We start from the raw sequence: 15340 nt of genomic DNA, 5'->3' as shown, positions 1-15340 counted from the left end.
TTCTAGGTATAGCCAAGTGTCCACAATCCTGGATGCCTGTAGTGGCTTGTGGCTATTCTCTGGACATTTATCCCTTCTCTTCATTTTACTTTCTGATCTGCCACTATTCATCCAATTGTTCACCGGGGATAAGTTACTGGGCCCTGCATCAGTGGACGTTTCCATTTCCCATATAAGTTCGGATTGTTTGTTTGATTGATGAATCTTTCTCTATTGTGTTTACCGATTATGATTTCTGGTTTATTTAGATCCAATAGATTTGTACTACAATTCCTATACCTTCACTATCCCAACACTACCCTTCCCTGTCCTACCCTTTAGGGGCATTGTATATGATTAAATTGTGTATTTATTTTTATGAATAATTTTACATGACACGCTGTGATTAAAAACAACGTTGCTATAATTTTCATTGTATTTATTCAAGTGATTTTGATTGACTAACTTTCTGGGACCACTTTGTTTGCACCAACCATTCACCCAGGTCCCAGGGACTTGCTGGGTTAACCCGTGTTTTTACAGCACTACAACCTTCTTGGGCGTCTTTTTTCAGTAACAGGGGAGGCTGTAGTGGGTCTCTAGCCTTGGGAGGTGGTATAACGTCCTGTGGTGTAGTTTTCGGCTTCGTAGGCATGTTCGAGGATTTGGGCACCTCGGAATCAGGCTTTGTGTTCTTCGGCACCGAAGGTTTAGAAGTGGACGGCTTCGAAGCTGGTGCTTCTTTTGGTTCGTCTATGTTTCGGTGCCAGTACTTTTTTAGGCTTTGGTGCCAAAGGGTCTGTTATTTTCGGCGCCGAGGCATCTTTATTTTTCAGTGCCGATGAGAGGCTTGCTCGGTGTCGAGGCACTAGAAGGCTTAGTTGTTTTCTTTGTAGCCGGGCTGGAAGGTGGGGCTTTCGAAGTAGGTATTCATCTCGACTGGGCCCTTTGGGCGGAGTGCTGACCTTTGACTTCAGTTTGGACAGAATATGTGGTGCAGGGGCAGAAGTACTCACGCGCTGACCCGATGGAATGGAGTCGTCTGCCTCTGATACGATCTGGAGATCAGGTGAGTCTTCTTCGGGAACAAGGGGAACCTCTTCATCGAAGAAGTCTCCCCGTGCTGGAGCTGACCTCATTTTGTGTCGACGGGTTCTCCGATCTCGGATTGTCGTCTTCGGTAGGACGCACAGGCTGTGCAGGTCGACTAGTCGTGTTTCGGCGATAGAGGTTGCAGACCTCGTGGTGGTCGCTATGTGGGAACTTTGCTCGACATACCGGGCATCTTTTGAACTGAGTTCTTTCCATGTGGTGTAGGCTGCATGGCGTCGGTAGGCCCAGCGCTCCGCGTCGATGACCGGAATGGAACGGATGACGTCGAAAGTATCGTAGTCGATGTCGAAGGTAATCTGTATAAGTTTGAGGAATTTCTGCGCTTCGAAGTTGCTGAAAAGTCTTTTTCTAGCCGGAGCGGAGAAACTCATCCGAACCCAGTAGCGGAAAAAAATAATCTAAGGATGGAGTCGATGCCCATGCGCAGTATTGTCCAAGGGAGGAGTCACCCATCTCATGACTACAAAGACTTCTTCCAAGAAGACAACAACCTGCAATCATCCGAGCCCAACACCAGGTGGCGATCTAATGCATAGTGTACAATCTGCAGCTCATATGCCTCGAGCATAAATAATTCCGGCGACCACAACGCCAACGACTGACCCGGATAGACTGATGCCGCCTAATGACATGCAGGGGGTACTGCTAAACACCTGGGATGAACCTCATGCGTTGATCATATGTAATGCACGAGGTAGAGCATTGTGATGGTGATGAAATTGCCTTGGTCTGGAAAAGGTCTTCGGCCCTGTTGACTGAGGCTACCTGCTTCAGGTTCTACAGGGTTTGGGCCCCAACCCCGAAGCTGGATTTGGTTTCTTACACTGAACCTTGTGCCACATTGCGGGTAGGACAGTGTCACTTGAAGAGTTTTGTTCTGGGCCAGAGGGACACAACAAGGTTGACCCCTGTCACCACTCCTTTACACACTTGTGAGGAAACCCATGGCTGTGTGGTAAAGGCAGGAGCTGAGGGACTAGAGCATAAAGCTGGGCGAAGTTAAGCATATTGTAACATGAAATTATATTTTGTTTTACCTTCACTCTTCCCGGGAATCCATAAAGATTCTGTTATGCTTGCTAGACAACTTAGGTGCCCTGTTGGGGGCTACGAATTAAATGTGGTAAGTGCATACTGTTTCCTCTTGCTGTGCTGGTAGGGACACCAGTGAAAAGCCGACAAAACGACGGCCTGCCCTGGGAGCTGAAGCAATTTACGTACCAGGGAATTATGGTTGTGCAATTCAGGGTGCAACAAATGCCCCTGAATATGGGGAAGCTGATTGATTAGTTGAGAGCCTCGATCGCCTTCTGGAACATGCTCTAGCTGTCATTGATAGGAAGACTAGCCATATCCAAGATGGTACTATTGCCCCTTTGTTTAAATGTCATCCAGAATGCTCTACGCTTGCTGCCCGCCAGGGTGTTTAAGCAGCTGGACTAGTCTTGTTTCACTTCACTAGGCCGGAAAACGTAGCGGAGTGGCTTTGACAATCCTGACCAGATGATATGAAGAGATTTGGACCTGGAGGTGTCAGGGCTTGATTTCTAGTATGCAGCACGCTGAGCAGTGGCTGGGGACAGCTAGGAGAAACATATGCTGGTGGGGATGACCGATTCAGATCATCTTCCTACGATATTAATGGAGGGTGCTGAGGCCCCAGACGCTTGTGGTAAGGCAGACGGCGCAAATCTGTCAACAGCTAGTCACAGTAGTGTTGAGACACCCCATTTTAATCTGAAGTTACAAGTAGATACTGGCATTGGTCCGACAGATTGTCCACGCTTGGAAGGACATTTTCAACAGAGGGGGGTTGCAAGCTGTTGGGGGACTTGTACCCCTATAAGTACTTTATTTAATTTGAGGATGAATGGGCGGAGTTTGCACTTGGACCGGGTCACTTTCTGTGTTATGCTAGCTTGGCGGAGACAGCCAGGCAAACCTGGACCACCTTTCCCACAGCCACACGGAGCATCCGACACTCTGGGGACCTATCTGCACTGTGTGTTGGGCAGGCATGAGATATCTGATATATAATCTTTGAAAGCGGATACAGTGGGTGGTTGTTTGCTGGCCCAGGCGGCTTGGGAGGAGCCCTGGTGGTACCCATGGAAGATGAAGACTGGGCTCACGTCTGTGTGCCCATGCAGTCTACAGCGCAACACCCACTTTAAACTGGTCCGTCATAACTTTTTGCATTGCATTTAAAACCCCCCCAACCCCTTCGACGCTCTGGCGGATATCTCAGGCACAGCCTGATAACTGTCCTCATTGCGGAACTTGGCAGACTTCATTCACGTGGCCTGGAACTGCAGAGTGGTGCAAGACTTTTAGATCCAAGTGGTGAATAAACTCACAGGAGTTTCTTCATTACAGGCCACAGTAACCTCTGTGTTTATTGGGGAAATACCAGGAATCCTGAAGGTCACAATATGGCATAAATTCTTGCAGCTAGCACTGGTTCTCACGAGGTGGCTGTCACACGGATGTGACCGTGTACACCAGAGATGGACTACTGGTATAGGGATGTGGCAGAATTGATGCTAGCAGAATAGATCATATGAAACTTTTCAGAAAAGATGATAAAGCTGTGGAAGAAACTCGTGTGCCAAGATCTGGGGGACAGGCTTTTGGCTCCAGATTATGACCCTTAAAGTGTTTACAGTGATGGCGCCAAACTGTAGTCCTTCGCTGGGTGGGTATGTATCGGATTTGCTGTGGCGTGCACCTGTTGCTCTCCCCTTAGACAATGTACAAGAGACTGACTATTGCAATGTGGGGTACTGTTCCCTTACCTACTAGCTGTGTACTGTGGCTATTATTACCATGCAAAGTTACTGCATGTAAAAAAAGAAGAAAAGTCTTAATAAAAATTACCCTATTAGTTAATAATTAAGGAAACTGAATGACCACTCAAACATTGTTCTTGGTGTCAGTTACCAACACAGGTACCTTATTACTAGAGAACAAAGTAACATTGGTCTTTCCATCCAAAGACATTCACATCTTTTAATACTACATACAACCTAATCTGGGTCACTCTTCCTTTGCATTCCATTTCAACACAAACATACCCTATGATATCTATTCTAGAACCACCAAAACTTTCAGCAATTATGTCAGATTCCTTTGGAAATAACCTTTAGTGAAGATCATCCGTGGAGAACCAGAATACATCATAAGATGTACGATTTGGTCCAAAATTTTAACCATACATTTGCGTGGCTTCATCATGTTTCCCGACATGCTCAATACTTAAACAAGACAATCCCTTCACTATTCTCATTTGTCTCACTAGGTACACATGCATTTCTGACCCACTTCTTCACGCTAATACTTTTCTTTTGGGTGGGCATTTTGTTATTTCTCCTAAAATTTTACAAAAATGTGCATTATGTTCAACCCAACCAATTGTTTTGCGTTCTTTAGCCAACGTCAGACATGGAGGAAAAGAGGCCATATGATTAGAACTCCCACTCCTAAAACAATGAAAGTACTTTTGTTAAAGAAAAACTGTCCACCTACACAAGAAAATCCTCTATTTACCTCACACACATTCTCCCCAGGAGTTTTATTCTTTACTCAAAGATTGCAGCCATTTTATAACTGTTCTAAAGCATTAGCAGTGCTAATGAATCTTTTATGTTTGGGTCACCCATAAACCACAATTGTTCCAACATCTTTCTCCAGACATGCACAATAATTTGGTATCTTTTTTAGTCTGTGATGGGTCCAAAGTTACATACCATAGATGACGCTATCAAGCCTGTAGGAGACTACTCATCAACTGATTCGTCTTCTTGAGCATGGGTTAAAAACGTTAATCGGTTGAGAAAACTACTAGACGTAGGTTTGAACCTATTTTCCATCCGCCACGTGGCTTTTTCATGCACAGCACCCTGTCCTTGAGGTGCCATTTGTAACACTGTTCTAAAAGCCATTGGTCCCTTGGATCCTAAACAATGTAATAAAATGTTTTCTTCCTGTCAGTAGACATTCGTGTTCCATCTACAGCGTTCAAATAAGTTTAACTCCTTTCATCATACCAATGGAGCTGGAGGATCACCTTTGCTTTGGAGGAACTTTGGTGGTGGATCAAACTGCATGGTGGTAGGTTTACCAAATGTTACAAAACTTAGATGTTTCAGAATATAGATAGCAAAAAGTAAACTTACAATGACCAAAGATTCGTAGTATTGAACAAAATCCAAGTGGATGCTCACAAGCAAGTATGGACACAGATCCACACAGGCTCGTATAGAAGCCGGCGAGTAATGTTTCCTGTTTTGTTCAACTAACTTCCACAACCACACAGACACAGCGCACGACACTTCACGTTCCTCAAGCATGTTGTGTATTCAAAACCTAGTGGAGATCCGTCTGAACAAATATGCATGTAAATGCAGTAATCCTCACCTGCCCGGTAAGACATGTGGCTCCTCTAAAGATGTGACCATTAAAATAATGTGGCAAGCATCCAATCCAAAATGAGGGAAAATAGCATTCACAAACCAAATATGTGAAGCCTTACAAATATCAAAAAGGCCGCCGTAACTCTGGTAAGAGTTCTAACAGGATTGGGTTTAGTAGAGTAAAAAAAAGAAAATATATTTTAAAAAAGTTCAAAAAGTGTTTAAGACAAGGTCACACCTGTACTGCAATGGTTGCACAGACATGTTTTCCTAGTCTGTCAGTTTGTTAAAATGAAAACCCGCAGTAAAAGGAATGAAACACTATTTGAAGCAGCACTATACCTCCAGTGTCAACACTAGCCAGTCCGCTGGTTACTCCGCATCAGCAACATTTAAGAATAGTCCAACTAACAGTAGCATAGAACTACACTTAAACATGAAGAGAGCAAAGAGTTGAGCTGTAGCCACACCAATAAATATAAAACGTCCTTACTTTAGTGTAGATTTACGAATCATGACTTCACAAGAAATTACAGAGGTCATATTGGAAACTAATCCTAGAAAATGTTCAACTACATTGTAGCCTAAACAAATATGCATGTGTATGATGGGCCGTGGACATCTAAGCGTTTACAAGTTCACTTTCACTAGTACAACCTCTTTTTTCGTACACTGGCTGAGCACAAATTGAATTTTATTGCGAAAATACACTGCAGATTTAGACTTTGACTTTGTTCAGTCAGAGAATTATTCATTAATCCACTGCAGTGCAGACCATGATATCCTGGTACATAGATTTTGTCCAGGAATCAGCGATTCATTCTGTCGAATAAGGCTCCAAGCAAACAACTTTTTGAGCAATTATTCACTGGATGCAGCATCCTACGAATAATGCTGTTTGAAAGCATTATAAATGGTGAGTCCTCCGGTACTAGATCATTCAGTGATGCAACTTTTGTACTGGTGGAATAAGCTTCCCAACATAGAAGCATAAGCTCAGTCTGTACACATTTTGCAAAACAGGAGATAGCAGTATTAGCTAGAGACTGGAAAGACCCGCATACCATATGACCAAAGAATGAATTGCAGGACTACGTTTTTCCAACTCAAAACATCATAACTAGACCCCTTAAAAAAAAAAAAAGTGGATACCATCCAATGAACAAGCTCAGTATTTAAATTCGAGAAGCAGGCATAAAAGCGCATCTATCAAAATGATGTTGCACTGCATTTTCCTAAACAAAGACAACATAGTTTTCCCAAACTAACTTCAATGGTAGGAAGTAGTCTCTTCCAGGATAGAATTGGTAGCTACATTCCAGCAGGTAGTAGATAAAAACTCGCCCTGCAGATTAGAAGCAAAACTCACACCACTGGTTGTGCAGACTCTTGGAAAATCCCTCATAGAAGTACGCAGACCAGTTAGCAGTGTACTCTTTGGACGTATTCATATACGTATAGGTAAGGTGACCTTCAGAAGGAGGAGTAAAGAAAGTGCCTGCTCACCCAGCTGACCAGAGATTTGGCACAAGAAGAGCGTGAGACAGTTGAATGACACTGCAGAGAACAAGCTGTTGAGGTGAAAAGGGAGCGATCAGATTCAATTTGCAATGGTTACTTTTCAGTCGTAAGTAATTCAAACTAAATTTCCCTCATCTGCAGGTAAATGCATTATTACCTGTGGATAACCTGAAAGACCTGCACAATTTGTCTCCCAATCCCTGGACTTATGTTTGCACAAATGTGGCACCTACTAAGGCTTGAAGGTACAACATGAAAGGGGTTTCTTCACTGCTCTCAGCCAGAAAGCATATTACAGGCAGCCAACAACTGTTAGCATCACATCTCTCCTCATTTGTATTCTCTTCTATAAGAGAAAATGTTGAGGGTTTAATCATTCCATGTACTGTTAAATAAAGTACACCAGCAGGATTGTCTATTTGAACTTGAAAAACTTTCAAGTGCAGTCCAGAATTGTTTCAAGGTCTCTGTCCAGAACTGTAGAGGGCCTGCAAGTCCAATGTCCTCATGGGGTGATTTTCATCTGTTCAGCGATAAATATTAAATATCACACCTGCAGAGCACACCAAAAACATGATCAGTAGATAATGGTGAAGAACAGCCCTAACACGACTTGAGACTGAGACCTGTCCAGGGTCAGTTCTCACATCCTCATGAGAACTACTTCTTGAATAAAAGCAGTCAGTCCCAGAAAGATCTAGAGGCACCACAGTGATGGTAAGAGTGATGTGGCCTAGATGTGTAGGGAAGTAGGGAAAAATGTTAGCAGTTTACACTCCAGGGAAGGCACAAGCACTGGCAGTGATCACTTTGAAATGCAACCCTAAGTATTGATAACGTTAATATGGAGGGGGAGGGGGGGAATCAGCACCAAGCACCACAGATGCAGTGTAATCGCTTTTAGGAATGAGTCAAAATCCCTTTGTTCGATGTAGTGAAGAGGAAGTAGTCATGCAGGTCAATATCAAGGAGAACGGGCATGATGGCCTTGATCCTCTTTGGCACAGCAGTTGGCATCAAGGTTCTCTTACCAATCACAGTATAATTATTTTTTAATAAATTATCTTTCTATAAAGTTAGAAAATTGAGTGTACCACCCAGATGATGAGCATAATGAGCAGGCACACAAGACAACTGGAACACCATTAGCCCAAGGTCAGCTTTACTAACAGACCTACCTTCAGTTGGGGACCTTGCTGAGGTTCCAGATTCCTGCCAAGATTCAGAAGTGCCATTAGCTGCATGGGTAGCATCAGAGCCTCCTTGTGGAATTTCCTGCCATACTTTTGCGTTTGGGTTTAAACCAGCACCTTTAGGGGTTACCTAAAAAGCAAATCAAATCCAAACCTGAACAATCCAAGTGTGGTGTATTAAATAAAGCCCCAACTATCATAACATACAGCACTTAGAACCAGCCTAGGACAACCACCACCACAGAAATGCAGGCTAATACAACCATACATAGCTTTCAACCATAACCAGCCACATCCATGCACCCTTTAATTCCTATCAAAACAAACATGAGCTATGCAGAGGTTTGTGCTGAAATATATATATATATATATATATATATATATATATATATATATATATATATATATATAGTGTGAAAGTATGTTAGTTGGGAGCAAGATCAGCATAAACGCCAAAAAGTGTAGGGTATGGATCCAGAACAGAAAAGAGCCTTGTCTGTATCCATTTGTGACTGTGTTCCGCCGTAAAAAAGTGGTGTTCATGGCATAATTTTGCGAATTGCTAAATAGTCATCCTTGACTATTTTGTCATATTTGGTCGAGTTTTACTATACTGAGTGCCACCATTTACATATTGAGAGCATAACTGGTCTACTCTTAGCCACCCCCGACACATAAATTTGGTTTGGGGACTGTATTTTCTAAAAAAGAAACATTCTTAAAGGAAAGAATGACGTTTTTTCAGAAAAAGGTTTTCTTTTGGGAAATTTAGTTTGCCAGCCCAAAATGTAAAGTGTTTTTTTATAGTGCATTTTCAAAAACGGAACATGCTTATGAAGACAAAATATTACAATTGCAAAACACATTTAAAGTTGATAATGGAATGATCGTTCAATTTGAGATGGGGAGACTACTGGTTAGGTTGATGATCTGAATGAACGTTACTTCCTTACTAAAGTGGAGGCTTACCATTGGTAAACGTTTGCCTGGCATTTCTGCTGGTAACCTCAACTGGAATGCTTTAGTGGTCACTACTGGTTACCCTGCCTATGGTGGTCGTGGTGAAATTTAACCCTTTGTCACTATTGCACAGTGAAAAATTTGCTAGTAGCTCAACAGCACTTTCCTTGAGCAGAAGTAGCTCCAACTACAAAAAAGTTGCAGACCAATTATTCTAGAGTATGAAATTTGGGGTTTTACTTTTAGTCTGATAATAAAAACATTAAAGTTCAGGGATTTTTTAAACTTTATTTAGACAAATTCATGAAAGTGATTGCTGGGACAGAAAAGCCACCTGTAGGGTGACTGAGGTCTACCTCTGCCGTGAACGCCACTCAGCTGCAACCATATCTGGACCCCTGTATTGATTTTTGGTCAAGGCGAATAACCCAGGTCTGTCTCACGATATGGTATGCTTAAACAGGCAGGGACATATCAAATGCTACCCTTGTGCAAGTAAAAGGCTTTTGTCCTTACCTGTAGTTAAGTGATACAGCAGTGCACAGGAAAGGACACTAAATCACATATGCCTGAATTTAGACTATAAAGATAAGAGCCTGTTCAGCATACTTTGAACAGCATTGTCTCATCAGTAGAAGGAATACCACCAAGACTTCTTTGCCGTTTGAATCAAAACTGGGGGCCAAGGGTTGTCAGTCTCCGATTTGGGTGAGGGGCCATCACCCAGGAGCAAAGAACACTTGCCGCAAGCTTGAAGCACCAGCATTCTGCCTGACAATATGGCCTGGTTCAGCACCAAGGCACTAGCCTTAAAAGGAGACAATATTTATTTATGGTGTTCTGTCTTGAATGCCTTTGTACTGTTTTTATACTAAAATCAGCATTGCAACCGAAAAGCACATTACTGGGGACCCCGAGTATTTTGAGTTGTGAGCCCTTGCAACTATCTCCCCCTAAAGAGCCATGGACAGCTCGGCCTGCACTACCACTAAGAGCCAAGTGCTGAAGAGGTAGTACTTAGACCAGTTACTCAAAGTCCATAGTAAGCCAGGGGCCAAGACACCAGGCTCAAAGGCCCACTAACCCACTGTTGGGCACAGTAACTCTTGCTTTCTCTATGGCCCACTAGAGCGGTTTATAACAGTGATTACATTTTTGATTTTACCTTGCTTCTGTTTCCATGAGCCAGAGTATTGGGAATTTTTGAGCTTGATGATAGAGCACTACCAGAAAATTGCTAATTTTTGCAATATCTGCTAGCTGTGATATATGTTCCTGAATGGATGGAAAAGCTGGGAAGTTAAAGTATCATCAAAATGTTTTTCTGGCACAGTGCACTTGACATGTTTTACCAGTTGCTCCAGATTTAAGTTTGAGGCGATTATAAACTGCATTTGAAAAGTAAAAATGTTTCGATTTGGTATTTATAGACCACACAATCCACATATATTATGCAATTACAAAGTTTTTCTGATGTTGGGTGGGGGGTGGGGGGGGGGGGGGGGGGGGGAGTATTTTCTAAAAAAGCTGTTAAACAAATTAGATAGATACGGAAGCCACTCAGACACAAATTTAAAAAAGCCAGAGTATTCCTATAGTCATACAAAAAGGAATTTCACCGACACCACAACGCACAAACGTAGTATTGTTAAATTCCCTGGCAAATGCCATGCAAGGAGATATTGCTATTAGTTAAAATAGTTCACACAAGCTTTTTTTAAGGCTTCTTTACTGATCTCTGGATGCCGGTCCCCTTCGGCTGCAGGTTTTTTTTACTGCAGGCCCCCATAGAGCTATAAATACAAGGCGTGTGTGTGTGTATATCTATATCTATATACCCATACATACACATATAAACACACATTTGTGCGTTATGAGATTTTTTTTGCGGTCTTTGACATTACAAACCTACTGAAGATGCGTTAAGGGTGTGTTACAACTTCTGCCTGCATTAAAAATTGTACATCCTGCCTTAAATGCATCCTATGTGCCCATAGCTGTGATGTTGGTAAAGTCTACTGCGTTAGCTTTTCCGATGTGTGCTTGCTGCTCCCCCGCCTCCCTAAATGTATTTTTAGTATTTAGCCATGTGATCGGGACTTTAATTTTAGGCTGTAGCGGGAAGGGCGCATACATGCAGTATAGAGATGAAACGTACAAAACAGACTTTTATAACTGTATTAATGAATGGGTAAGTCGCATGGTGTACTTTATTTCACATAAGTGCAACACTGAGTAGGAATAAAAATCAAGTAGGGGCAATGAGAAAGAAGGCAAATACCAGACATGCGTTATGAGATTTTTAAAAGATGTACTATAATGCTAATTGCACTGATAATTTGTAAAATGCTACAATGGCTGTTGTCGGCAAAACGAAAGAGCTCCAAAAATGTAGAAGCCCCAAACTAAAAGTAAAGTGCTGTGAATCGGTAAACCATTTCAAATAATGGACGCTGTGGCATAGTGGAGGGGAAGCACTCATGAGTGAACTTACTACAATAGCTGATGCTGGTAAAATTATGAACGTTTAGAAACCACAAACCAAAACCACAGTCAGGCTATTGGCGAAGATCATTAAATATTAAAATTCCAAGATGTGTGCCATGGAGATGCTTTTGTTTGCTATTACAAAAGCATCCCAAAATGTTTAAAACTGCTATATGGGAAAAAGCAGAGGCACACTTCACTAAAATAAATGCAGCATGATAACTATAAACTAAAACCAAAGCGCTGCGCTCCCTCAAAGTCAAAGGGCCATCACATCTAAGAGACCGCTACCAGAAACAGTAGCACAAACCAGGATCGTAGCGTAACACAACCTGCTACAATGGCTTTTGTCAGCAAAACGAAAGTGCTCCAAAAATGTAGAAGCCCCAAACTAAAAGTAAAGCGCTGCAAATCTGCAAACAATTTCAAATAATGGACGCCGCGACTTAGTAAAGGGGAAGCGCCCATGAGTGAACTTGCTACAATAGCAATAGTTGCCCGACGGCGAATCTTCCCCCCCCCCTTCCCTCCAACAACCTGATGGACCTATGACCCGACCATCCCCTCATTCTTTCCTCCCCTTCTCTTCCATACAGCAATGCCTTCGGCCCTCCAGTCCTGATGATGATGATGATGATCCAATGTACTATGGATCGAAACGCAGTATACTTCCCAGCTAATTCCTAGGCGCCCTTTACTTAGTGGTGGTCATAAAATGATATATGCAAAACTAAATTGTTTGAATATCACTTTGTTTTTACGCACTGTATATATTTACTCACTTCTCACTTTGCACCGACCACGCTGCTTTTCACTGTCACTTGCGTCGCCGTAGTGCCACCCACTTTGCACTCGTGCACCTTGTACAATTTTTTGCTATTTATTAATCGCAGTGCTGACACTGGCAGTTCGGGCTGGACTGTTTCCATGAGGCACAGGGTCAGACTGATTTGCATATAGCCATGTCTCAACTGGGGTAGCAGAGTGGGCTAAAGAACGGTGATGGATTAAACCCAGATCTTTTAACTGGGTGTGAGTGTTTTATTGATTGGTTCAGATGCTTCATCCATTACCACCCCCTTTTGTATCGCCTTTTTTATGGTGGCAGTGCGATGCTTGAAATTTAAAAGTGTGTGTGTGTGTGTGTGAAAATTGGCACCTCTAATGCAGCATCATTGGTTTGGTCATGCAAAATGGATTTGTTTTTTGGGTAACTACACGAATACTACAATCCGAAAACAAGCATTTGCAACGCAATAGGTCTCGCATTAGTAAAGTGTGAGCTATTGGCTTTGTAAATGACAATTTTTTTAATGTGTTGGCTTTGAAAATATATAAATTAATAGTATTGTTATTCACAAAGTCAATAGCTTACACTTTCCTAATGCGAGTCCTATTGGCTATGGCAATGCTTGTTGGTAGCAAGCAAGGACAGTGCTGTTGTGGTGCAGAGTGATGATGTGGTGGTGCCCCAGAGTGATGTGGTGGTGGTGGTGGTGTCCCCGAGTGGTGCCCCAGAGGGATGTGGTGGTGTCCCCGAGTGGTGCCCCAGAGGGATGTGATTGTGGTGGTGTCCCCGAGTGGTGCCCCAGAGTGATGTGATGTGGTGGTGTCCGTGGGGGGAGTGAGTGATGTGGTGGTGTCCGTGGGGGGTGTGAGTGATGTGGTGGTGTCCGTGGGGGTGTGAGTGACGGGGGTGAGGGTCAGAGTGTCCGAAGTAAATGGTGGCAGGGCAGACATTTATTTTTAAAGTTTTATATAGCGCTGGCTAGATCCGGAGGTATCAGAGCGTTTTACATGAGCATCCGATCATAGTTACAGGTTACATTGTCACAAAGGTTACACAGTTCTTAGAGCATGGCAACATAGTTACTTGTAAGGTCGAGATAAACAATAAGCACAAATATGTTAGGGGAAAAGCAGGCAAGTTGAGAAATTCAGGGGAGGGGGGTTGGAGTTGGGGAAGTAGACCGATAATTAAGGCGGGAAAGGGGAGGGTGAGAAACAGCATGGGGAGAGGATGGGAAGGGTGACTGGGACACAAACCGGTAGACGAGTCAAGGCAACGTCCAAAGTCCAGTAAGCTGTGATCCCAGGGGAAGTGCTATCCCATCCCTATTTCTATTGCGAGAGGCTCCCTTTACGCAGTGGACTATGAGGGGTCTCTGAGACTCAAGGCCTACATACTAGATCCTTCCCCAAAAAGGGGAGAGGGAGTGCTTTGGCAAGGGGTGCCATAACATACCTCAAGTGAGAGTGGCTCCCTTGGCGCACTGGACTCACTCAGCGGGTTCGCTGAGACTCCAGAGTATAAATATTGGATCTTTCCCCAACAAGGGGAGGAGTGCTTAGTCAAAAGGGAACAAAGGACAGGGGGTAGGCAGAGTAGCAGGCAAGGGGAGAGATTCAGGGGAAAGAGGATCGGAGCTAGGGAGGAGACAATAAGGAGAGAGAAAAAGAAGTCTGCCTAAAGACCGACTGGGTAGGTGACGACTAAGGAGGGAATCCACAGTCCATCTCCCCTATAGCTAAACCAAGTCGCTCCATCGGGCATCAGACAAAATAGTTCAGTCTGAATACATTGAGAGAGGAGGGAGGGAGAGACATAAATAGAGGGAGGATGCGGTAGGAGACTAAAGGAGAGACGAAAGGAAGTGCAACAATGTAGTTAAACAATATACCAGAAAAAGATCAACAAGTAACCATTAGATCAAACAATCAGAAATACAATTAGGGGAGGAGAGAAAGGAGAGAGAAAGTAGTGGGGAGTGGGGGAGGAGGGGAAAGTGAGGATAAGGGAAGAGACAACCGTAGAGACGAAAGGAAGTCTGTCTAAAGACAGACTGGGTAGGTGACGACCAAGGAGGGAATCCACGGCCCATCTCCCCTATAGCTAAACCAGGTAGCTCCATCGGGCATCAGACAAAATAGATCAGTCTCCAGTGGCGAGGGAAGAGGTTCACAGAAAAACAGGGTGGGGACAAAGGGCAAGGGCATGGGAGGGCGGAGGACAGAAGCTGGAAAGAGTAGGAGCGGAGAGGGGGGAGGGTTGGGGGAAGGGGGCAGGGGGAGGGGGAAGGTAAGGTCAGGACAGACACGGGCGCGTTAGCCCGAAGTCCGGCTGGGTAGGTGATAGTCAAAGGAGGGAGCCCAAAGTCAATCTCCCCCATAGCTAGCGAGGTAGCGCCACCGGGCATCATACAAAAAGTATGCAGGTGGCCCCTCAATTGGTATGCCCCAAGTCCAGCAGTAGAGCTCCAGTCTGCACTCGTACACCACTCGGTCAGCAGAATACCAAGGCATCAATATTGCATAGGGGGAAGGGCGCGAGTCATGCAGTACAGCGCGCCTTGCAGCCTGCACATCACCCCACCTCCGTGCTCTTACAATGATGCCAGTTTCCCATCAAAAACTCCTCTTCCAGTCGGCAGCATCCAGGTGCAATCCCACAGTCTCGCCGCACCTCAGCCTACCGTTTTTTTGCACCCGACTGCGTCTTTGAGCCTTCCAATGCACACGTCATCCACTAGTTGCTCGTGGGTCAGAGCAGTCGGACTCTCATAAGACAGAGGACAGACTGTGTGGTGACTGCGTTGGTCAGTTTCAGAATCAGGAAGGGCGTAGTCAGCACAGTCTGCGAGGGATCAACGTGTCTAGAGGCAAAGCATAGCGGAT

The 15340-nt window shown here is 44.0% G+C and overlaps 1 protein-coding gene across 2 annotated transcripts in view; it reads right to left on the bottom strand.

The window, feature by feature from the left end:
• LARP4 (La ribonucleoprotein 4) overlaps positions 1 to 15340 on the bottom strand; it is a 331711-nt gene that overhangs the window by 253865 nt on the left and 62506 nt on the right. For both annotated transcript variants that reach the window (XM_086966264.1, XM_086966274.1), the window contains one exon: positions 8204 to 8348. In XM_086966264.1, the coding sequence (XP_086822390.1) occupies positions 8204 to 8348 (145 nt within the window). The remainder of the gene's footprint in view (positions 1 to 8203; positions 8349 to 15340) is intronic.

Source organism: Lissotriton vulgaris, chromosome 1_1 (genome assembly GCF_964263255.1).
Source record: "Lissotriton vulgaris chromosome 1_1, aLisVul1.2, whole genome shotgun sequence".
Lineage (NCBI taxonomy): Eukaryota > Metazoa > Chordata > Amphibia > Caudata > Salamandridae > Lissotriton > Lissotriton vulgaris.
The sequence above is the reverse complement of the archived record's forward strand: the minus strand, read 5'-3'. Positions and strand labels throughout refer to the sequence as shown.